General features: G+C 45.1%; 1 protein-coding gene across 5 annotated transcripts in view; it reads left to right on the top strand.

Annotated features, from left to right (window-relative positions):
- The window catches only part of DISP3 (dispatched RND transporter family member 3), a 103,233-nt gene extending 78,668 nt beyond the window's left edge, over positions 1 to 24,565 (top strand). For all 5 annotated transcript variants that reach the window (XM_081870761.1, XM_081870763.1, XM_081870762.1 and 2 more), the window contains exons 13-21: positions 1,821 to 2,002; positions 6,375 to 6,505; positions 11,241 to 11,416; positions 13,600 to 13,726; positions 17,337 to 17,482; positions 19,101 to 19,260; positions 22,344 to 22,457; positions 22,650 to 22,816; positions 24,072 to 24,565. In XM_081870761.1, coding sequence (XP_081726887.1) covers positions 1,821 to 2,002; positions 6,375 to 6,505; positions 11,241 to 11,416; positions 13,600 to 13,726; positions 17,337 to 17,482; positions 19,101 to 19,260; positions 22,344 to 22,457; positions 22,650 to 22,816; positions 24,072 to 24,434 — 1,566 coding nt within the window. In that variant the 3' untranslated portion in view covers positions 24,435 to 24,565. The remainder of the gene's footprint in view (positions 1 to 1,820; positions 2,003 to 6,374; positions 6,506 to 11,240; positions 11,417 to 13,599; positions 13,727 to 17,336; positions 17,483 to 19,100; positions 19,261 to 22,343; positions 22,458 to 22,649; positions 22,817 to 24,071) is intronic.
- Positions 24,566 to 24,780: the final 215 nt, after the last annotated feature.

Genomic DNA, 24,780 nt, shown 5'->3' with positions numbered 1-24,780 from the left:
GCAGCTCCATGAAAGGCAGGGAAGGCCGAGATATGGGGAACGTCTCTGGGGTAAACGCATGGGATTTCCTCCCCCCCCCCCCCGCCCCGGAGTCCTGTTGCAAGATGTGAGACTGGTTTTATTTGTATATAATTAGTAACTGTCTGATAGCGCTCTCCTGGTATGCCCCGCAGAGGACCTTAAGGTCCATGAATAATCATAGTTTAGAGGTCCCGGGCCCTAAGGAAGTATTATCCACCAGGGCCAGGGCCTTCTCAGTGATGGCTCCGACCTGGTGGAATGCTCTGCCCCATGAGACCAGGGCCCTGCAGGATTTAACTTCCTTCTGCAGGGCCTGTAAGACAGAGCGATTCCATCTGGCTTTCAGTTTGAACTTAGCCTGATCTTTTATTCCCCTTCCTTCTCTCCCCCTCCCCTTTTTATGAAGATCACCCTCTCTGGGATCCCACAGCTAATTCTCCCCTGGTCTCCTCACTGGCCCAAATAGGACTAACTTAGCCAGCTAGCCCTGGTGATCATCTAATGTTTATTGGATGGATTTCCCCCCTAAATTGATTTTTGAATTCTGAATTTATTGTTATTCACGTTTTAGTTGTTAGCCACCCTGAGCCCGGGAAGGGCGGGGTATAAAAAAATATATTATTTATTATTTATTATTTATTATTTATTATTTATTATTTATTATTTATTATTTATTATTTATTATTTATTATTTATTATTTATTATTTATTATTTATTATTTATTATAAGGTTCCCTGTTTAGGGCAGGAGAGGGGAACGTTTGTCCCTCCTGACGTCACTAAACTACATTTGGCCTCATCCACTGCTATCTCATGGAATTTGCAGGGAATTTTTCCCTGTTTAGGGAAGTTTTTAATGTATTTTTATTATTTATTTATTTATTATTTAATATTCTGTTGGGAGCCACCCAGAGTGGCTGGGGAAACCCAGCCAGATGGGTGGGGTATAAATATATTATTATTATTATTATTATTATTATTATTATTATTATTATTATTAGAATCGTAGAGTTGGAAGGGACCCAGAGGGTCATCTAGCCCAACCCCCTGTCATGCAGGAATCTCTGCAAAAGAATCCCCGACAGATGGCCCAGCCAGCCTCTGTTTAAAAGGAAAGGGAGTATTACCATCCGAAAGTCATTCCTAATGTCTAGGCCTTGCAATTTGCATCCATTGGTGACTGGTTAGAGGGAACTGGGCTTGTGCAATAGTTTTAGCACACAATCTGGTATGCCCTCATCGCCTGGTATGCCCTGCGGAGAACACTTTGGAGGTCCCAAGTCACAAGGTGGTTAGGTTGGTCTCAACTAGGGCCAGGGCCTTTTCAGTACTGGCCCCGATTTGGTGGAACGCTCTGTCACAAGAGACTAGGGCCCTGACGGACTTGACATCTTTCCGCAGGGCCTGCAAGACAAAGCTGTTCCACCAGCCCTTTGGTTTGGACTCAGTCTGACCCTTATGTTTCCCTCCCCTTATGGTTTTGATCTATGTGCTACTTTTAAAATGAGGCTGCATTTTAAATTGCATTTTAACCTGTATTTTAAATTGGTATTAGTAGTAGTAGTAGTAGTAGTATTACTATGTTTTTACTGTAATTTTAATGGTGTTAGCCGCCCTGAGCCCGGCTCTGGCCGGGGAGGGCGGGATATAAATAAAATTTATTATTATCATCTAGTTGCCACTTCATGCAGGAGAAAGTGTGCGATGCTAATATCTCTCTCTCTTTTTTACGTCCCATTTTCCTCGGCTCCGAGACATGTGTTAGTGAAGTCTTCTGTTTTCATTAATCCATTGCTTAGGTGTATAGAGTTCCTTACGGTAACTTCACCAAGAGGCTGACCGCTTGTATGTCCACAGTAGGGCATGTCCAACAGACGGGCCCCAAGAAGTGGATGGTGACCACCTTGTCGTGCGACGCCAAGAGAGGGTGGAAATTCGACTTCAGTTTCTACGTGGCTGCAAAGGAACAGCAGCGCACAAGGTAAACGCCCGGTGGCTAAACTCTGACATGGGTTAGAATAGACCAGGAGGGTCATCTAGTCCATGGGTAGGCAAACTAAGGCCCGGGGGCCAGATACAGCCCAATATAAATCCGGCCCGTGGACGGTCCAGGAATCAGTGTGTTTTTACATGAGTAGAATGTGTCCTTTTATTTAAAATGCATCTCTGGGCTATTTGTGGGGCATAGGAATTTGTTCATATTTTTTCCCCAAAATATAGTCCGGTCCCCCACAAGGTCTGAGGGACAGTGGACCAGCCCTCTGCTGAAAAAGTTTGCTGACCCCTATTTTTTATTAATTTTTCAATTACAATCCAATAATAACCTCATTATAACAATACCAAATTATAATATAACTACTAATACCCAGTGCTTTTTGGGGGGGGGGCACAGGGGGGGGTGGATACCCCTATACATTTTGTGAATCTTTGTACTTTTGTCCATTTACTGTATTTATTTTTCCCTATTTGAACTATAACATGGTGATTTTCTTGAGTCAAAACGAGAGTACCCCTAAACATTATTTTAGAAAAAAAGCACCGCTAATACCAGTCGTGCAAATACCGAATTATATGATTTAGGTGCCCCTGCCCACGTGTGCTAGAATTGATGGTTTGATGCTTTTCTTTATTTCTGCGTTCCAAAATCTTATTAATTTCAATTGCTTTCCAATCAAAATAATAATCCCTTATACAACAACTGCAGTATAGTTGTACCTCTTGTTACGTCAGTCTCTGGTTGCGTTTTTTCAGGATACGAACGCGGCAAACCCGGAAGTGTATACTTCCAGGTTTTGCCGTGTGCGCAGAAGCGCTCTGCGCACCTCATGCATGTGCAGAAGCGGCGCTCTAGTTGCGGACTTTTCAGGGTGCGAACGGCATCCCAGAATGGATCAAGTCCGTAACTAGAGGTAAGGTAAAGTTACCCCTGACCATTAGGTCCAGTCGTGACCGACTCTGGGGTTGCGGCACTCATCTCGCTCTATTGGCTGAGGGAGCCGGCGTACAGCTTCTGGGTCATGTGGCCAGCATGACTATGCTGTTTCTGGCGAACCAGAGCACCACATGGAAACGCCGTTTACCTTCCCACCGGAGCGGTACCCATTTATCTACTTGCACTTCGTGATTTTGAACTACTAGGTTGGCAGGAGCAGGGACGGAGCAACGGGAGCTCACCCCACCACGGGGATTCGAACTGCCGACCTTCTGATCGGCAAGCCCTAGGCTCTGTGGTTTAACCCACAGTGCCACCCGCGTCCCGTAACTAGAGGTACCACTGAATTAATAACTTCCATTCGTGCTGAAACATTAAATGATTTATAGAACTACAAGTGAGGCACTCAAACTATATCTTGTTCTTCCTGTGTGTGACAGTTATAGTGGTACCTCGGGTTAAGTACTTAATTCGTTCCGGAGGTCCGTTCTTAACCTGAAGCATTACTTTAGCTAATGGGGTCTCCCGCTGCCACCGCGCCACCAGAACACAATTTCTGTTCTCATCCTGAAGTAAAGTTCTTAACCCGAGGAACTATTTCTGGGTTAGCGGAGTCTGTAACCTGAAGCATATGTAACCTGAAGCATATGTAACCCGAGGTACCACTGTATTCTGTCTGCAGAGTTTCTTCCTGTCCTTGTAAAATGTTATATCTATCTTTTCCTGGTTGTTGCTGTTCTGTATCATGCCTTGGGCGGAGCTGATATCCCATTGCTGTTTCAGAAATTTCTCCATCGCTCCACAGTGTGCTTCGTTGTTTTGCAAGTTTAAGAACAGCAACAGCAGCCACATTCTTGGCTGGGGTCCCATTTACGCCTCATATAACCCCTGTTTTAAAGCAGCTGCACTGGCAGTTCATTTCCAGGTCCAGTTGAAGGAGCATAAAGCCTTAAATGTCTCAGGCCTGATATACATGCAAGTTTGCCTTCTTCCCCACCAACCTTCTTGGGTGCTGAGTTTGACAGAGGGGGCTCTCTTGGCCGTTCCTGGAAGAGAGTCTTTTCTATGGTGGCCCCAAAGCTGCAGAACTCTCTCCCCACAGAGGTGCAGAAGGTGTTATGTTTTTTAGGATCCACCTTATTTTTGTGACTGGAAGTTCTTCTTAATTGTTTGTTTCTTTAATTTAAGAAAGCACATGCACACAGAAATAAAGAAAGACAGTACAACTGAATTAAAATTAGAGATAATTTGGGTTGTTTTGTTCACAGTCCCTGGGCAAAGGATTATTATTTTTATTATCAGGTGCTGGAGTAGTGATATTTCACTCTCCCCCCCACCCCCACCCCCATCCTGATTTTAATCATTTCATTTTATTACATATAATGGTGCAAATGTTTGAGAGATACAGAAGCTAACTGTGGCTTCCCTGTTTGGCATCATATGGTCCATAACTTTAAAAAATTAGAATAGAATCATAGAATCATAGAGTTGGAAGAGACCACAAGGGCCATCGAGTCCAACCCCCTGCCAAGCAGGAAACACCATCAGAGCACTCCTGACATATGGTGGTCAAGCCTCTGCTTAAAGACCTCCAAAGAAGGAGACTCCACCACACTCCTTGGCAGCAAATTCTACTGTCGAACAGCTCTTACTGTCAGGAAGTTCTTCCTAATGTTTAGGTGGAATCTTTTTTCTTGTAGTTTGGAACCATTGCTCCGTGTCCGCTTCTCTGGAGCAGCAGAAAACAACCTTTCTCCCTCCTCTATGTGACATCCTTTTATATATTTGAACATGGCTATCATATCACCCCTTAACCTCCTCTTCTCCAGGCTAAACATGCCCAGCTCCCTTAGCCGTTCTTCATAAGGCATCGTTTCCAGGCCTTTGACCATTTTGGTTGCCCTCCTCTGGACCCGTTCCAGTTTGTCAGTGTCCTTCTTGAACTGTGGTGCCCAGAACTGGACACAGTACTCCAGGTGAGGTCTGACCAGAGCAGAATACAGTGGCACTATTACTTCCCTTGATCTAGATGCTATACTCCTATTGATGCAGCCCAGAATTGCATTGGCTTTTTTAGCTGCCGCATCACACTGTTGGCTCATGTCAAGTTTGTGGTCAACCAAGACTCCTAGATCCTTTTCACATGTACTGCTCTCAACCATTAACCAATGCAGAGTGGATAAATGGCTATTGCAGAGAGAGAAAAGCAATGCCACAAACGATAGGATCATGATTCCGTATTGTGTTATAATGCTGTAACCTGCCCTGGGACCTTAGGGTGAATGGCACGTAATAAATATATATTACTAGTAAAAGTAATAATAGAAGTACAGTCATACCTCAAGTTGAATGTGCTTCGGGTTGAGCGCGTTCGAGTTGCGCTCCGCGGCAACCTGGAAGTAACAGAGCGCGTTACTTCCAGGTTTCGCCACTCGTGCATGCGCAGATGCTCAAAATGACGTCGCGCGCATGCATGGAAGTGGCGAAACACGACCCACACACGTGCAGATGCACCGCCGTGTCTTGCATTCCATTTGGGATGCCAAAGGGGCTCCAGAACAGATCCCGTTCGCATCCCGAGGTACCACTGTAGTAATAGAAATACCAATTGGGTATATGCATGCATTTTTTAAAAGTGGTACCTTGCCCTGGACCCTGAAGGTACAGTCTATATAATCCCATAGAAAATCCCTATACAGTGGTACCTTGGTTCTCAAACTTAATCCGTTCCGGAAGTCCGTTCCAAAACCAAAGCATTCCAAAACCAAGGGGCGCTTTCCCATAGAAAGTAATGCAAAATGGATTAATCCGTTCCAGACTTTTAAAAGCAACCTCTAAAACAGCAATTTAACATGAATTTTGCTGTCTAATGAGACTATTGATCTGTAAAATGAAAGGAATAAACAATGTACTGCGGTCACACAAGTCACAAAAACAAAACAAAAAAGCCGCAAAACAGACCTCAGCGTAACACTCAAAATAGAAGTGTGCCACTCAAATCGGAAGCGTAACACTCAAAATGGAGCACGTTCGGCTTCCGAAAAATGTTCACAAACTGGAACACTTACTTCCAGGTTTGCAGTGTTTGGGTTCCAAGTTGTTTGAGTTCCAAGGCATTTGAGAACCAGGGTACCACTATATAATTCCATAGAATCCCATAGAAAAGTGGCAAAATATGAGTGGCAAAATATTGACAAGTCAGGACATTCACCATCCTTTGTTGTCCTATTGGCAGACGATTTACCTGTTGGCCTCTGCTGTCAAAGTTGCAAAATCTGAGTCAACTCTGTTGGACGGAGGAGGAGATGCAGACATCGAAACGGTTCTGCCACGTCCCTGAAGCCCCAAGGGATGAGCGTGATGTTCTGTAGTGTTCGTATTGATCGTCCAGCTTCATTACTCTCCTCTTTCCTTCTTCTAGGAAGCTCTACTTTGCCCAGTCCCACAAGCCCCCTTACCACGGCCGAGTCTGCATGGCTCCACCCGGCTGCCTCCTTAGCTCCAGCCCCGATGGACCAAACAAAGGATTCTTGTACGTGCCAAGCGAGAAAGGTGAGATGAAGTGGGATTTGTGTGGCTTCGATAAGAACGTCAGAAAAAGCCCCATTGGAATAGGTCAGTGGGTCATCTAGTCTAGAATCTTCTCAGATGTCTGTGGGAAAGCTTCAAGCAGAATACAAGCACACGAGCCCTCTCCCCTCTGACCCTGGAGGCAGAGCTTCTTCTTCTTCTTCCTTCTTTTGTGATCCCATGTAGCTGAGTAATAATAATAATAATTTTTTATTTGTACCCCGCCCATCTGGCTGGGTTTCCCCAGCCACTCTGGGCGGCTTCCAACAAAGATTAAAAATACATTAAAATGTCACACATTAAAAACTGCCCTGAACAGGGCTGCCTTCAGATGTCTTCTAAATGTCAGGTAGTTGTTTATCTCTTTGACATGGGAGGGCGTTCCACAGGGCGGATGCCACTACTGAGAAGGCCTTCTGCCTGGTTCCCTGTAACTTTGCTTCTTGCAGTGAGGGAACCGCCAGAAGGCCCTCGGCGCTGGACCTCAGCATCCGGGCAGAACGATGGGGGTGGAGATGCTCCTTCAGGTATACTGGGCTGAGGCCATTTAGGGCTTTAAAGGTCAGCACCAACACTTTGAATTGTGCTCGGAAGCGTACTGGGATTGTCTTCCCTAAACATGGTCTTAACAGTGAGTCAGTAAGTGACTGTGGAGGCCAATTCTGGATCCACACGTCCTTCCACAGTGGGGACATAGGTTTCTGGGTGGGAGTTGATCATGATGAGGGTTTGCCAAGCGTGCCTTCCTCTTAGCACGTTTCTCCCTTGCGTCCTGAGTTCAAGTGTCTTCAAAGTCCATGACACTTTGGGTAAAGGCTGTTCTCCAACTGGAGGGCTCACAGGCAAGTGTTTCCCAGTTGTCGGTGTTTATCCTACTTTTTTTATATATAGATTTGCTTTGAGACAGTCTTTAAACTTCTTTTGTTGACTACCAGTATTACGCTTTCCATTTTTAAGTTCAGAACAGAGTAGTTGTTTTGGAAGATGATAATCAGGCACCCACACAACATGACCAGTCCAACAAAGTTGATGTTGAAGAATCATCGCTTTGACACTGGGGAACTTTGCTTCTTCCAATTCCAGTCGTTTGTCTGTCTTCCCAAGTGATGTGTAAAATAGTCTCCTCTTCCTATAGATTTAATTAATCCTATTTTAATGCCATCTACACTGGTAGCATGGGGACGCGGGTGGCGCTGTGGGTTAAACCACAGAGCTTAGGACTTGCCGATCAGAAAGTCAGCGGTTCTAATCCCTGTGACAGGGTGAGCTCCCATTGCTCGGTCCTTGCTCCTGCCAACCTAGCAGTTTGAAAGCACGTCAAAGTGCAGGCAGGTAGATAAATAGATACCACTCCAACAGGAAGGTAAATGGCATTTCTGTGGGTTGCTCTGGTTCGCCAGAAGCGGCTTAGCCATGCTGGCCACATGACCCAGAAGCTGTACACTGGCTCCCTCGGCCAATAAAGCGAGGTGAGCACCGCAACCCCAGAGTCGGTCACGACTGGACCTAATGGTCAGGGGTCCCTTTACCTTCTACACTGGTAGCATCAGTTCCCTCAAAGCATCAGCATGTTTCTTGATCACAGCTCTGGCTTATCAACCAGCTACAAAACCTCCCCTTCCCTCTTTCCTGACTCCTGCTTCCCATCCTGAGCTGGCAAGGAGTAGCAGGGCCACGATCCATCAATTCAGCAAATGCCTTAAATCACATTTGTGCAATTGACACAGCCTCAGTTTGTTGCCAGAGTCGAGCCACATTAGATTACCGTAATAACCTGCAGTTTCATAAGAGTATATATTTAAAGCAGGTGGATAAATGAGTAAATTAAGTTAATTTGGATAGGTGAAAAATATTAAAAATAAATTTAAGGAACCGCAGAAAGAGGGGGAAGGAAGTTGAGTTTTGAAATGTTAAAATGAGTGGGAAATTATTGAAATGTATAAAACTGAAAATCATAAATAAAAAATGTGTCGAGCCACATTGGATTGACTCAGAAATGAAACAGAACTAACTCCGTCTCTTTTTAAAAGACCTCACCAGAAATAGCCTGGTTATTTTTCTGAAGCCCAATCTCATGGTTGCAAAGGCCACATTTCAAAGTGTTGCTCCTGACCTTTCGAAAGCAGTAAGTGGTTTGGGACCTGGTTATCCGAAGTAACACCTATATTCCTGTAAACCTGTGTAGACCTTCAGATTGGTCCCGGAAGTTGTGCCCTTTTCCTCCCATCATGTTTTGCAAAAGCATCAGACTGATAGATACCAGACTGGCCTTTTGGGGGGTGGCCCCCATGCCGGTGGAATTCCCTCCCGTGGGATCTGCTTCATGTCGCTGCTGCTCTGGATGTTTTTTAATGGGCCCCCCAGATTCACTTGCTTCCAGGGCAAACCTAACAAGGGATTGGTGGACTATCAGATTCACTGGCACCTCCAAAGTCTTGCTGACTCCTACCTCAGAAAGAAGTTGGAAGGTGTATTTTATTTCCTCTTTTTGCTGCATCAGATCCATGCTGTTGCAAGTGAGGGAGCTGAGGATCGGGCCCCTCAGGGGAGCCTCAAAACATTGCACCCAGCAAAACCCTGCTTCTGCATATTGAGGGGCTTTCCGCTGGCTACCCTCCATGAGAGAACCCCTGGCAGTAGCATCTCACCTGCCAGGATGGAGCCTGAGATTTCCACCACTACCAGTTCTACTTATCTCTGTTGTGCAGCATTAGAAGGATGGTGGAGAAACTGCACCCTGGAAAGAGAGACAGATAAAGAGTTTGTTTTCATTCGACTCAGGACAAATAACCCTTGCAGTGAAGCTGTCATTGGCTTCGAATTCTGACGGCTGTCCACTGTCGGAGGCAGGAAATGCTTTTGAATACAGTGGTACCTTGTTTTAAGAACAGCTTAGTTTATTAGCACCTTATAGACCAACTACCGTATTTTTCGCACTATAGGACGCACTTTTTCCCCTCCAAAAATTAAGGGGAAATGTGTGTGCATCCTATGGAGTGAATGTAGGCTCCTTGGCTTCAGCGTTGCTTTCGCTGAAGCCTGGAGAGCGAGAGGGGTCAGTGTGCTCCAAAGGCTTCAGGGACAGCTGCCTGAAGCCTCCGGAACACAGCGGGAGGTCCCGCTGTGCTCCGGAGGCTTCGGGTTCCTTTCACTGAAGCCAGGGGAGCAAGACTCTCCTGGCTTCAGCAGAGAGGGAGAGCTGCGCAGCGCCCCTTCAGCCAAGCAGGAGGAAAAATGGAAGGGGCTCCGTTTCTCCTGCCACTTCGCTGAAGGGACGCTGAGCAGAGAGGGGGAGATTTTTTTTTTCTTGTTCTCCCCCTCTAAAACAAGGTGCGTCCTATGGTTGGGCACGTCCTATAGAGCGAAAAATACGGTAAGTTTGTTCTGGTATAAGCTTTTGTGTGCATGCGCACTTCTTCAGATGCACACGAAAGCTTATACCAGAACAAACTTAGTTGGTATATAACAGGGGTAGGCAACCTAAGGCCCATGGGCCACAAGCGGCCCAGAGGGGTCGTTTAACCGGCCCCTGAGGTGCCCTGAACCAAGCTACCTGCTCGGTGAGTCCTCACGTGCTGTGCTAAACCGGTGCAGTGCGGCGCGGGGACCTGCTTCCACAGTGCCGGAAATTGCATCTGCGCAGACACAGACGCCAGAAATCACGGCCGCACATGTGCAATCCAGCCCATGAAGGGATCTCTGCTGGAGTGAACTGGCCCAGGTGCGGTAAACCTTGCTGACCCCTGCTCTATAAGGTGCCACTGAATAATTCTTATTTATTTATTTATTTTGACTGTGTCAGACCAACACGACTACCTACCTGAGCTTAGCTTATGAACAACTTGGATTAAGAACACTGCAAACCCAGAAGTAGGTGTTTTGGTTTGTGAACTTTGCCTTGGAAGCAGAACATGTTTCGCTTCCTGTTGAGCGTGTTCCATTTGTAACTTGAGTCCCCCGCTGCTATGGGAAAGCAGTTTTGGTTTAAAAACGCTTTGGTTTAAGAACGGACTTCCGGAACAGATTAAGTTCGTAAACCAAGGTACCACTCTATTAGTTGCTGGAAACTGCAGGGGGGGGGTTCTTGTGCTTGGATCCTGCAAACAGGCATCTGGTTGGCCACTGTGAGAACAGGCTACAGGAGGCTACCTTTGAAGGTGACCCAGAAATTGCAACTAATCCAGAATGCGGCAGCTAGACTGGTGACTGGGAGTGGCTGCCGAGACCATATAACACCGGTCCTAAAAGACCTACATTGGATCCCAGTATGTTTCTCAGCACAATTCAAAGTGTTGGTGCTGACCTTGAAAGCCCTTAATGGCCTTGGCCAAGTATACATGAAGGAGCGTCTCCACCCCCATCATTCAGCCCAGACACTGAAGCCCAGCGCCGAGGACTTTTAGAAAACATCTGAAGGCAACCCTGTTCAGGGAAGTTTTTAATGTTTGATATTTTATCTTGTTTTTAATATTCTGTTGGGAGCTGCCCAGAGTGGCTGGGGAAACCCAGCCAGATGGGCAGGGTATAAATAACAAATTATTATTATTATTATTATTATTATTATTATTATTATTATTATTATTAGGATGCTAGACCAGATGGGTCTTTGGTCTGGCCCAGCTACCTGGCTCTTCATAAGTCCTTAAGTTTAAACTAAGCAAACGATCCTCAACAAGATCCTAATCACATCCTTTCTCCTGTACATCTTCTCCTCCAGCCTCCCCTAAAGTCAAGTTATCCATCACTTCTGGATTCAACCCTTGTGGGAACGCTAGCTGCGGGAAACCGGCAGTGCGTCCCCTAGTGGACACGGGAGCCATGGTCTTTGTGGTGTTCGGAATCCTAGGGGTGAACCGCTCCCGGCGCATGGACAACCACGTCATTGGAGACATGGTACACCTGCCTTCTTGCTCAGGGTGGGAGGGTTTGGAGGGATGCGAGACCCTCTCTGCTCTCCCCAAATTAGTTCTCTGCTGCTACAAGGGACCAGGCTAGAACAAGTGGGGTGCAAATGCAGAGAAGAAGATGAACCAGGGCAGCGAGGGATAGTGGGAATCGCAGTCCAATATGACTGCAGAGCTTCTGAAGCTGCCTGGAGACACAGCAGGGGATGGAAACTGGGAACTGCTGCATGCAAAACAGATACTCTTAAAGAAGAAAATACAGTTACAGTGGTACCTCAGGTTAAGAACTTAATTCGTTCCGGAGGTCCGTTCTTAACCTGAAACTGTTCTTAACCTGAAGCACCACTTTAGCTAATGGGGCCTCCCGCTGCTCCCGCACCGCCAGAGCCCGATTTCTGTTCTCATCCTGAAGCAAAGTTCTTAACCTGAAGCACTATTTCTGATTTAGTGGAGTGTGTAACCTGAAGCGTATGTAACCTGAAGCGTATGTAACCTGAGGTACCACTGTATAAAAGGGGAAACCAGTGAAATTTCTAAAATATTTTTAGAAAAGGAGGATCAAGAAGATCAGTTAAAAGAGATGTGGGAAAAGGAGGCAGCAGGGCAAATAGATCAAAGCTGAGGGGAAATAAGGGAGAAACATACGTTGAAAATGTTGTCTATAAGAATAAAAGAAAATTATTATAAATTAATTTGCAGGTGGTATTTAACGCCAGTCAAATAAACAAGGAATATTCGGTGTTATGTTGGAGGGGGTGCCAGGAAATAGGGAATTACGTTCACATGTGGTGGGGGTGTAAATATGTACAATTATTATTATTATTATTATTATTATTATTATTATTATTATTATTATTTTGCATAGGGTGTTTAAGGACTTAACAGAAATCACTGGGTTAAAACTGACCGAAAGTCCAGAGGGTAACATTATTATCAATTTACGATGGGATGGAAGATTTGCAGGCTAGGAAGGACTTGCTCGCAAATTTATTGACGGCTGCACAAATTATGATAGCCAGGAAGTGGAAGGGGCAAGCAGAATATAAAACGGAAGAATGGTATAAAGAGGTGTGGGATATAGCTATTCATGATAAATTAACATGTGCCATTAAGGTAAGACGGGGAATATGCAGGAGGAATGATTTTGAGGAGATAGGGAGGGAGTTTGTAGAAGGGGGTCAAACCATCGCAAGAGATGTCGAAATTTTGGGTGGTTGGATAGTTCCAATGGAATGGTCTTGGTGGTGGGGTGCACATTTTGATTCTTATTGTAGCCTTATTGGAGTTCACCGATTGGGTCTGTGTTGCTCCGGGACAGGAGGAAGGAAGTCAAATGACACCGAGGTTGAGTCAAAGAAAGAGTTTATTCTGCTCCCCGGATAGCAGAAGGCACTTGCGTGATCAAGTCCACAGCAAGTCCAAAGAAATGACAAGTTTCATGCAGTATATATATCCTCCAGGCACCTCTCCCTCCTTCCCATATAAATCCAACCACGTCAGTCTATGTACGCAGGTTGACATCACATATGTTCCCTGCTCTGGTATTCTTAACCATAAAAGGAAATTCCTTCCTGTACTTCTGACCATAAAAGGATCTTCCTCTTCCTACTCTTATCTTGGAGGAAGAGGTCGTCATCTCCGAGAATACGCTTTGGCGTTGTTCCGGACTTAGGTCTGTGCGTCTTTTGTGGTCAGCACATAAGATAAGGCACAGATGTGTTTTCTCAGTTCTGCTGGTGCATTCAGGGTCATTCCTGCCATCACAAACTGATAAAGGAGAGGGCTCTGAGCACAGCCGGGTTTTTGTTTATACATCGACTCAATGGATTTTAGCTAAGGAAAAATAGGGATTTTGGTGCAGTTTCAAACTGCCTGCACAGTCAGTTTTGGGTTTGGGAAACCCATTCCTTCGTTATTTATTTATGGTTATTACTTTGTCAAAAAACACTACAACCCCCCCCCCCAGATTCTCTGCCCCTGAGCTTACCAGCCATTTTGCATGGAATGCTGCCATCGTACCCTTTCCGCACTGCAGATCCCGTACAGGGCTGAGGGTCAGTCTGGATGACACGCACCCCCCAGGGTGCCCTTTCCAGCAGCGTCTCTGTTTTCCTGACTTGATCCCGTTGCCTCATGTGTTTGTCTCTTTCTGTTTGTGTCTCCTTGTGAAAGGGCAGCGTCATCTATGATGACGGCTTCGACCTCTTCAAAGAGATTGGCAACCTGTGCAGGATCTGCAAAGCTATTGCCAGCAACGTGGAGCTGGTCAAGCCGGGAGGAGCCCAGTGCCTGCCCTCGGGTATGTCGACTCCTCTTCCAGTCTTGTGGCCCACCATTTGGAGTAGGGGGGTCTTTGTTATCACAGAGGTATGCAGGACCGACAGGAAAGGGGAGGGAGCCAGTGGAAACTACTGGGGTCCAGGGTCTGGCTACCTTGCCTATGCTTCTGTCCTTCTTGGTAGTCTCAAGTGAGGATAGCTCAGTACATTAGAGCAGGAGACTCTTAAACTTGGGGTTGTGGGTTCGAGCCCCACGTTGAGCAAAAAAATTCATGCATTTCATGGACTAAATTTAGACCCTTGTGGTCCCTTCCAATTCTATGATTCTATGATCGTTTGCCCAATTGCTTGTGACATCCATTGTAAAATCGGTGAATTTCAAAGAAAACAATAATGCATACTGTCAGGGAACTGCCATCGGCTCAGGGGGGAGAGGGGAAAAGCCGGATGGATTACAGAGAGCCCCCAAAGATCGTGGGAAGCAGCTCCTCCTTCCGTGCCAAGAGGGGAGGCGCAGACTGGGCGTCAAGAAACTACTCTGCTGGGGAAGGATTAAGGACCGCCCACTCACGGATTCTGCCAGTGAATGAGCCAGCCATGGGAGAGTGGCGCTCTGGACACATAAAGTTTATTTTGGCATCAAAAGCAAGGCTTCACAGCCGAGCAGGGAGGCATTTGCCTGCTTGCTCTCGAGCAACCCCTTGGAAACCTAACACATACGTATCATTTTTATTTCCAAATGTTTATTCCTAGATAGATAGATAGATAGATAGATAGATAGATAGATAGATAGACAGATATTTATAATGCTCAGTGCATGCACAATTCTGAGTAATGCCTTGCTAACATACCACGAACTAGGCATCTCAGAGTATTTCCAACTCCCTGTGCGCTTTGACAGCACAATCGCCACTTACCATGCGCCATCAGATTCGTAGGTTTTCATAAGTGGAAACACCCTGCGAATCCAACCAAGTTGATATGCACAATGTGGGTTATGAATGAATGAATGAATCTTTCTTTGCGTCAGCTGTCAGCCATAGCAATAAAACAAAAATACGATACACAAAGAATAGAAATAAAAGGTCCATTATGTAAAATACATTTTAGGGTTTTGAATGAAGAGTCAAATAGTGGATCCTACTCTGATGGCCGCAATGTGGGTTATATATACATGGATCAGGCCGAAGGGGGCCCATCTGGTCTGGCATCGTGTCCTCATATTGCCCACCCAGGTGTCATTAATGGAAAGCCCACATGCAAGACCTGAATGCCAAGATTCTCCTGTGATAACCACTCAGAAGTGTGGGATGTGAAACACAAGAGCAGTCAAGTACAACATTCCTAGAGTGAACATGTTTACACATGGGGAGGAATGTTTGTCCAGCCAGCAGGTAAACTTCCTGTTTCCTTCTGGGCTGGGACAGACTTCCTCTGCATGTGACTAGAGGTGGGCGTGGCCTCACCTGTGCAGGTAACGACAAAAGCACAAGGCAAGGCAGTCATCTCTCTCTCTTTGACTACATGCATTGAAGAAGCAACATCTGCTTGGCCAAAGATGCTCTCTTGGCTTCCAGCCAAGAGAGGACAAAGGGACTGTCTCCTTATGAGATAGTTTCCAGGTTCTGGGATCTGATTGTGAACAGAATGTGAGTAAACTCTTTTTTATACTTTTATAGAAGACTGTGTCATGTCTTACCTTTATGAGGGAATAAGGGGAAAATACCAGAACGGTTATTATAGAGGCTTAATGAGCCTGAGCAAATGCATCCGCTGCAAGTTTAAAAAGGGGAATGTTACTCTGCTAAATTGTGGAACTTGTTAACACAAGTTGGAAAAGGATATAGTCAAACAATATATCCTCTCCTGCATCCCTGAACATTCTCACAAGAAGCATTGCTGCCTCCAACAACCATCGTGACTCGTAGCCTTCAAAAGCCCTCTCCTCCATGAATTTTTACATTCCTCTTCTAGAGCTTTCCAAGTCGGTGGCTATCGCCGCCTTTGGTGGCAGGGAGTTCCATAGTTTAAATATGCTTTGTGTGTAGAAGAACTTTTAAGCCAAGGAATGTACAAGCCAAACAATACTCATTTAGTCACAGTCTTAAGCTGGAGTTCAGGAGAAGGTAAGATAAGAACCTAAGAACAGCCTGCTGGATGCAATGAGGTTAAGGGAGTGTTCTTTCATATATGGCGAACCTGTAAAAGGGTAAAAGAGTCTTGGGAAATAATCCATAATGAATTGAAAAAAATGTTTAAAAGTACTTTTCCCCCAAAACCAGAGTCCTTTCTGTTGGGGATAATTCAGACTGAAATTCCCAGGCGTCAGAAAAGTTTATTTATGTATGCCACTACTGCGGCCCGTGTATTATTAGCCCCAAAATGGAAAACGAATGAGGTCCCAAGAAGAATGGCAACTTAAGCTGATGGAATATGCGCAGCTTGCAGACTTAACATATAGAATAAGAGAAGAAGAAGAACACACATTTAGAGAAGACTGGAAAATATTTCTTGAATATATGGGGGGAAATTGTGTGCACTTGAAAACGTTGGCAGCATTAAGATAAATTCAACAGTGCAAATAAGTTTTGATGGATTTAATAATGGAATACTGAATGGTTTAGTTTATGTAAAATATGCGGGGATTTATGCTATGCAAAATGAACCATGGAAAGGGAAGAAGGGAAGTCACTGATATTTTAAGGATGTTTAAATGAGTGTTCTAAATTGTAAAACAGAAAATTTAATTAAAATGATAAAAAAAGAAAGAAAAGCCTTCTGGATCAGGCCAATGACCCATCTAGTTCTGGCATCCTGTTCTCACAGTGGCCAACCAGATGCCTGTGGGAAACCCACAAGCAGGATTCGAACACAAGACCAACTCTCCACTCCTGCAGTTTCCAGGAACTGGTATTTACTGCCTCCAGTGTTCAAGTTAGAACACAGCCAAACAGGGTTAGTGTAGCCTTATTAGACTTTACTGATTGGTGGGCTCTGCGTTGCTCCCAGACGGAAGGAAGGAAGTCAAGTGACACTGAGGGTTGGTTCAGAGAAAGAGTTCTTTATTTCTGCTCTCCGGAACAGCAGAAAGGCACCTGCGTGGTCAGTCCACAGCAAGTCCAAAGAAATGAGAAATTTCATGCAGTGTATATATATCCTCCAGGCACCCTCTCCCCCTTCCCCAGGAATCCAACCACGTCAGCTTGTACATGCAGGTTGGCATCACAGATGTTCCTGCTCTGGCACTCTTAATCATAAAAGGGTATTCCTTCCTATACTTCTGACCATAAAGGGATATTCCTGTTTCTACTCTTATCTTGGAGCAAGAGGTCACCATCTCCAAGAACACCCTCTGGCACTGTTCCCAGACTAGGTCTGTGCGTCTTTGTGGTCAGGATATAAGATAAGGCACAGACGTGTCTTCCCTGTTCTACTGGTACAGTCAAGGCCATCCTTGCCATCACAAACTGATAAAGGAGAGGGCTCTGAGCACTTGTCTATACAGCCGGGGTTTTGTTTATACATTGACTCAGAGCTCAAGTTAATGGGTTTTAGCCTTACCATGATGGTTATGTATTCTGGGTTGCACAAAAAGGAACCGTACATCTATCTATCCCCCTGTCTTTCTAGGATACAGTATCTCCACTGTCCTTCAGATGCTGCACCCAGAATGCAAGAATCTTCCCGAGCCAAACCTCCTTCCTGGTCAGCTCTCCCACGGGGCAGTGGGGGTGAAGGAAGGCAAAGTCCTATGGATCTCCATGGCCTTCGAGTCGGTGAGGACTCCCCACCCGAATTCTGTCACCCCCATTGCAGCTGCTTTGGATTTTGAGCCAGCTGAGCTATATACTCAGAGTAGACTCCTTGAAATAAATGGACCTGAATTCACCCTGTCTGTGAACTTCAGTTGGGTCTACTCTAGAGCAGGACAAGCCCTGATGACAACCTTCTGTTCTTTTGTGTACTCCTTTGTGTGTGTTATTGTCATTGAAATTCTACTCAATATCGAGCCAGAGGAGAATTCCAATGTATAGTTAGCCAAGTAAAAACTTAAAACACATTGCAGGATTCCCCCAAAATAGACCAGAGGCAATTGTATGTCATCCAGCAGAGCTTTACTGCTACAGAAGGCAAATGAGCATAATGGTCACAAATCCAATACATTCATGATTGACGCTGTCCATAAGAAAACCAGTTGCAGCAGGCTTAAACTTACAATAACTTACAATAAGTGTAAACCTTAACACTAAGTATACTATGTGCAGAACACCATATCAGAAGGAAGAGAGATAGAAAGAGAAAGTGAAACCCAGGCTCCTTCTGGCCTTACTTTTATAGACAGCATGACTTTGACATAAGAGATGAGGAACGGCTAAGGGAGCTGGGCATGTTTAGCCTGGAGAAGAGGAGGTTAAGGGGGGATATGATAGCCATGTTCAAATATATAAAAGGATGTCACATAGAGGAGGGAGAAAGGTTGTTTTCTGCTGCTCCAGAGAAGCGGACACGGAGCAATGGTTCCAAACTACAAGAAAGAAGATTCCACCTAAACATTAGGAAGAACTTCCTGACAGTAAGAGCTGTTCGACAGTGGAATTTGCTGCCAAGGAGTGTGGTGGAGTCTCCTTCTTTGGAGGTCTTTAAGCAAAGGCTTGACAACCATATGTCAGGAGTGCTCTGATGGTGTTTGCTGCTTGGCAGGGGGTTGGACTCGATGGCCCTTGTGGTCTCTTCCAACTCTATGATTCTATGATTCTATGAGATAAGAGAATCAGTTTAAGCCAGCTGTAATCAGTCTCTCTAAAGGAATAACCCAAACATCAGGAACCTTCCAGAACCCTCTTGAATTAGGTAGGATAGGAAAGAAAAGATCTCTACACATCAGATCAATACTTTCTGCACTAAGAAAGTTATCCCCACCCGCTTCATCTTTTGAGTTCTACAAGTAAAGTTTCTAGCCCTCATTGGGTAAGGGAGACATAGTCAGTGCCTTGAATAAATAAAAGGAAGGAAGGAAGACTATATGAGCAGCACAAAATATGTGACGAAAAACCCTTCCACCATTATTGCAGATACAGTCACCAACAGTGCATGCACCTTAAGCCAAACATCTAAGCCCTTCAGATGTCCAAATAGATCCCCACAGGAAACTGGCGTCCATTAGGAAGGAGTTCACAGATGCAAAATTGATGCAACTTCACACCAAAAAGAATATATTGCAGGCTCACAGCATGTACCTCAACGGGCCGTCCTCAGCATCATTGGACAGTGACTTCTATAAAAACGTTGTCCAGTATATTTGAAATGTTGATTTCTGCTGGATCGATCTCAGTTTGGAGTCTAACAAGGCGGACCCTGAGGACTGAAGTGGGAACCTCTTTCTGTCTCTCTCAGACAACCTACAAAGGGAAGTCGTCTTTTCAAACTTACTCTGACTATCTCAAGTGGGAAACTTTCCTCCAGAATCAGCTCCAGCAGTTCCCCGAGGGCTCAGCTCTGCGCCGGGGCTTCCAGACCTGTGAGCACTGGAAACAGATCTTCATGGAGATCATAGGTAAGTGGCTTTCCCCCCCCCCCCTCCGTCTCCTGTTCAAGGAGCCACTCAGAGAACCAGGGATGGCTGTGAATGGGGTCAATGGCAGCAAATTGGGAGCATCCATTCGCTGCAGGCACTGTGAATTGAGAGTGATTTGCATGTCCCAGTACGTTTCCGAGCACAATTCAAAGTGTTGGTGCTGGCCTTTAAAGCCCTAAACGGCCTCGGTCCAGTATACCTGAAGGAGCGTCTCCACCCCCCATCGTTCTGTCCGGACACTGAGGTCCAGCGCCGAGGGCCTTCTGGTGGTTCCCTCGCTGCGAGAAACCAAGTTACAGGTTATAAAATTTTTGCAGACATTCTAGCAAAAAGATTCAAAAAAGTGCTGTTAGAGGAGATTCACAGGGACCAAACAGGCTTTCTACCAGGCAGGCATTTGTCAGACAATGTGAGGAATATTATAGATATTCTAGAACTTTTGGAAACTGACATAAATAGAAAAGCTGTTTTGATTTTTGTGGATGCAGAGAAAGCCTTTGACAATATTTGTTGGAGCTTTATGAAGAGGAATCTCCAAGGAATGGGGGTAGGCAAGAACTTTGAAAATGGTATAAGTGCAATTTATTCTGAGCAAAAGGCCAAACTTATTGTAAATGGTATGGTTATGGATGAAATTCCAATAGAGAAAGGGACACGACAGGGATGCCCAATTTCCCCTCTATTGTTTATATCGGTACTGGAGGTTTTCCTTAACATGATTAGAAGAGACCAGCTGGTTAAAGGTATACAGGTCGGAACTAAACATTATAAGCTAAGAGCATTTGCAGATGACCTAGTTTTGACACTACAACAGCCAGAAACTAGTACAAAAAGAGTTTTGGAACTTATTGAAATATTTGGTCAGGTAGCAGGTTTTAAATTGAATAAACACAAGACAAAGGTGTTGGAAAAAAATCTCACGGTGGGGGAAAAAGATAGTTTTCAAAGGGAAACGGGTTTGGAAATTACTAAAAAGGTAAAATATCTGGGGGTGAACTTAACATCTAAGAATGTGAATCTATTTAAAGATAATTATGAGAAATGCTGGGCTGAAGTGAAGAAAGATTTCGATATATGGTCAAGATTGAGACTTTCCTTGTTAGGCCGAATTGCTGTAATTAAGATGAATGTATTGCCGAGATTGTTGTTTTTGTTCCAGACATTGCAAATTTTAGATAAGATGGACTGTTTCAAGAAGTGGCAGAAAGATATATCTAAATTTGTCTGGCAGGGCAAGAAACCCAGAATTAAATTTAAGATTTTGACTGATGCAAAGGATAGAGGGGGCTTTGCCCTGCCGGACTTAAAACTTTACTATGAAGCAGCAGCTTTTTGCTGGCTGAAACCATGGCTACTTCTTGAGAATACAGACATTCTGGACCTGGAAGGTTATGATAATAGCTTTGGTTGGCATGCATATTTATGGTATGACAAGGTAAAGGTACATAGAAATTTTAAAAATCATATTATTAGGAAAGCATTGTATAATGTATGGAATCGATACAAAGATTTGTTTGAAAGTAAAACCCCCAGGTGGCTGTCACCAATGGAAGCAAAGGCGGTAAAAAGACTGAACATGGATACAGACTGGCCAAAATATTGTGAAATTGTAGAATATGATGGTGAAAAGCTGAAACTACAGAGTTTTGAGAAATTGAAACCTAAAGTCCGAGACTGGTTACATTATTACCAGATTAATGAAACTTTTAAGCAGGACAGAAAACTAGGATTTCAGAAGGAGAGGTCAAAGTTAGAAACAGAATTGCTAGAACCCAATACTAAGAATTTGTCTAGAATGTATAATCTGCTGCTAAAATGGAACACACAAGATGAAATGGTTAAATCAGTCATGATTAAGTGGGCACAAGATATTGGTCATGATATTATGTTTGCTGACTGGGAGCAGTTATGGACCACAGGTATTAAATTTACGGCATGTAGTGCCCTGAAAGAGAACATAATGAAAATGATCTATAGGTGGTACATGACCCCAGTCAAGCTTGCAAAGATATATCATTTGCCCAATAACAATTGCTGGAAGTGTAATGAATGTGAAGGAACTTTTTATCACCTTTGGTGGACCTGCCCAAAGATTAAGGCCTACTGGGAAATGATCTATAATGAAATTAAGAAAATCCTTAAGTGGACATTTGTAAAGAAACCGGAGGCTTTTCTCTTGGGCATGGTCGGCCAATTGGTACCAAAGAAAGATAGGACCTTTTTTATGTACGCAACAACAGCAGCAAGAATCCTCTTGGCGAAGTATTGGAAGACTAAAGAACTACCTACTCTGGAAGAATGGCAGACCAAGGTGACTGAATTTATGGGACTGGCAGAGATGACCGGCAGAATCCGTGACCAGAAGAAAGAGACAGTGGAGGAGGACTGGAAAAAATTTAAAATCTATCTTAAAAATTGTTGTAAAATTTCGGAATGTTAAGATGTCAGGGGATTGGACACTAAGAATTACAGCTATAAATCGAAATTTATAAAGCAGAAACTCTTTTTAAAGAGAATTAAATATAAAAATGGGATGAAGAATTGCTAAAAATTTTGAAATTTGGATGCAGTGAAGGGGAGGTTTGGGGAAGTCGCATTATGTTTGTTTTGTTTTTTCTTTATGTTGTAAAATCAATAAAAATTATTATATAAAAAAAAAAAAGAGAAACCAAGTTACAGGGAACCAGGCAAAGGGCCTTCTCGGTAGTGGCGCCCGCCCTGTGGGATGCCCTCCCACCAGATGTCAAAGAGAAAAATAACTACCAAACTTTTAGAAGACATCTGAAGGCAGCCCTGTCTAGGGAAGCTTTTAATGTTTAACAGACCACTGTATTTTAATACTTTGTTGGAAGTCACCCAAAGTGGCTGGTTAAACCCAGCCAGATGGGTGGGGTATAAATAATAAATTATTATTATTATTATTATTATTATTATTATTATTATTATTATTATTTATTATTATTGCTCTGCCACTTGAGCTACAGCCCTCCCTGCATTCTTTGGACAGTTTGTGTGCATGTTTTAAACATAATAAATAAAATCTCTCCCCCCCCCCTTTCCAGGTGTGCAGAGTGCCCTGTATGGGCTCATCCTCTCCCTCGTGATTTGTGTTGCTGCTGTTGCAATCTTTACCACACACGTGCTCCTCCTGCTTTCTGTGCTGCTCACCATTTTAGGTAGGTACCTAGTTGTGATTTTGAAACTTTGGGTTCCTGAGAACGCGGGAACCTGCCTGATTAGACTATCTGTCCATTTGACCCAGTATTGTCTGCTCTGACTGGAAGCAGCTCTCCAGCTAGACCTTCCTAATGTTCATAGTGAACTTTCATTTCCTTACCTCTCTCTCTGTGTGTGTGTCCTCCCTGCAGGGGTCGTATGCTTAGTAGTGACCATCATGTATTTGTCCGGCTGGGAAATGGGCGCAGTGGAGGCCATCTCCCTCTCCATCCTCGTCGGCTCCTCTGTGGACTATTGCGTCCATCTTGTGGAAGGGTTCCTTCTGGCAGGAGAGAACCTGCCACTTCACCTGGCAGAGGTAGGACAGCTGTCCTTTAAAAAAAAAAAATACTTTTTCTTGATTTGATGACAACAAATGGCACAAGTCTCAAGACTATAGGTTGCTCCAACGTGCTCTGTGTGGGCTTCCCTCGCACTTGGTCCAGAAGCTGCAGTTGGTGCAAAATGCTGAAGGAGTGAGACCCTCTTGCTCTGGTTCACTACTGGGACAAATTCAAGGTTTGGCTATTAGTATAAGGTAAATGTAAAGGGACCCCTGACCATTAGGTCCAGTCATGGCCGACTCTGGGGTTGCGGCGCTCATCTCATTTTATTGGCTGAGGGAGCTGGCATACAGCTTCTGGGTCATGTGGCCAGCATGACTAAGCCACTTCTGGCGAACCAGAGCAGCGGACGGAAATGCTGTTTACCTTCCCGCCGGAGCGGTACCTATTTATCTACTTGAACTTTGACGTGCTTTCAAACTGCTAGGTTTAAAATGGAGTTTTAAACTTTGGAACTCCCTGCCCCTTGATACACAAGCAGGTACCTGCTCTAAAAAGGGTTATCGTTTGGACAAACATATCCAGACATTTAGCTGGGACTACTGCAATGCGCTCTACGTGGGGCTACCTTTGAAGGTGACCTAGAAACTACAACTAATACAGAATGCGGCAACTTGAGTGGTGACTGGGAGCAGCTGCCGAGACCACATAACACTGGTCCTCAAAGACCTCCTTTGGCTCCCAGTACGTTTCCGAGCACAGTTCAAATGTTGGTACTGACCTTTAAAGCCCTAAACGGCCTCGGTCCTGTATACCTGAAGGAGCGTCTCCACCCCCATTGTTCTGCCCGGACACTGAGGTCCAGCACCAAGGGCCTTCTGGTGGTTCCCTCCCTGCGAGAAGCAACGTTACAGGGAAGCAGACAGAGGGCCTTCTCGGTAGTGGCGCCTGCCCTGTGGAACGTCCTTCCATCAGATGTCAAGGAAACAAACAACTATCTGACTTTTAGAAGACATCTGAAGGCAGCCCTGTTTAGGGAAGTTTTTAATATTTGATGTTTTATCGTGTTTTTAGTATTCTGTTGGGAGCTGCCCAGAGTGGCTGGGGAAACCCAGCCAGATGGGTGGGGTATAAATAATAAATTGTTGTTGTTGTTGTCGTTGTTGCAATTTGACGGCAAGTTTAAATCTGGCTTTGATCTGCCATTGTTTTAGCTTCAGCTCAATGTTGACACTTTTATCTTCTTTTGTAACACACTTCTCCCCCCCCCCTTGTGTTTCCTCCTTTCAGGACCCCAACTCCAGCCGCCAGTGGAGGACGATCGAGGCGGTCAGCCACGTGGGCGTAGCTATCGTTTCCAGCGCCATCACCACCGTCATGGCCACCGTCCCCCTCTTCTTCTGCATCATCGCCCCCTTTGCCAAGTTCGGCAAGATCGTGGCCCTCAACACGGGGGTCTCCATCGTCTACACGCTGACTGTGAGCACCGCCCTGCTGAGCATCATGGGGCCCCCTTCTTTCACCCGCAGCCGGACTTCCTTCCTGAAGGCCCTGGCAGGGGTGCTGGTGGCCATCGGGGTGGGGCTGTGCCTTTGCCTGGTGCTGCTCAGAAGTGGATTCAAGATCCCTCTGCCCAATGGGACAGTCCTATAGTTCCATGTTTCCCCAATGGCCTCTTTGTATATCGTTTCTTCTTCTCCCCCCCAAACTGGATTTTCCCACAGAAGTCCTAGAAGATGTCCAGGGATGCTTTCAATTACAGTCCTCACTTGCCGTTTCCAGGATGTCTCTTGTGCCCCCAAGAGTCTTGCTCTTACTGTGGGTTAAGGGTGCAGGGATGGCGGGCAGAACCCGGGTTCAAATTTCTCCAACCCTGCAGGACTCCAACTCCCATCAGCACCAGCGATGGCTTCCCTGACAGCCAGGGCTGGTGGGGGTTTGCTTCGAATTGTGGCACTCGTGCCCCAACTTTTGTCCAAGAAGCTCAGGTTGGCATACA

Source organism: Podarcis erhardii (genome assembly GCF_964252035.2).
Source record: "Podarcis erhardii genome assembly, chromosome: 7".
Taxonomy (NCBI): domain Eukaryota; kingdom Metazoa; phylum Chordata; class Lepidosauria; order Squamata; family Lacertidae; genus Podarcis; species Podarcis erhardii.
Note: the sequence above shows the minus strand (reverse complement) of the source record. Positions and strands in the feature narration are given on the sequence as shown.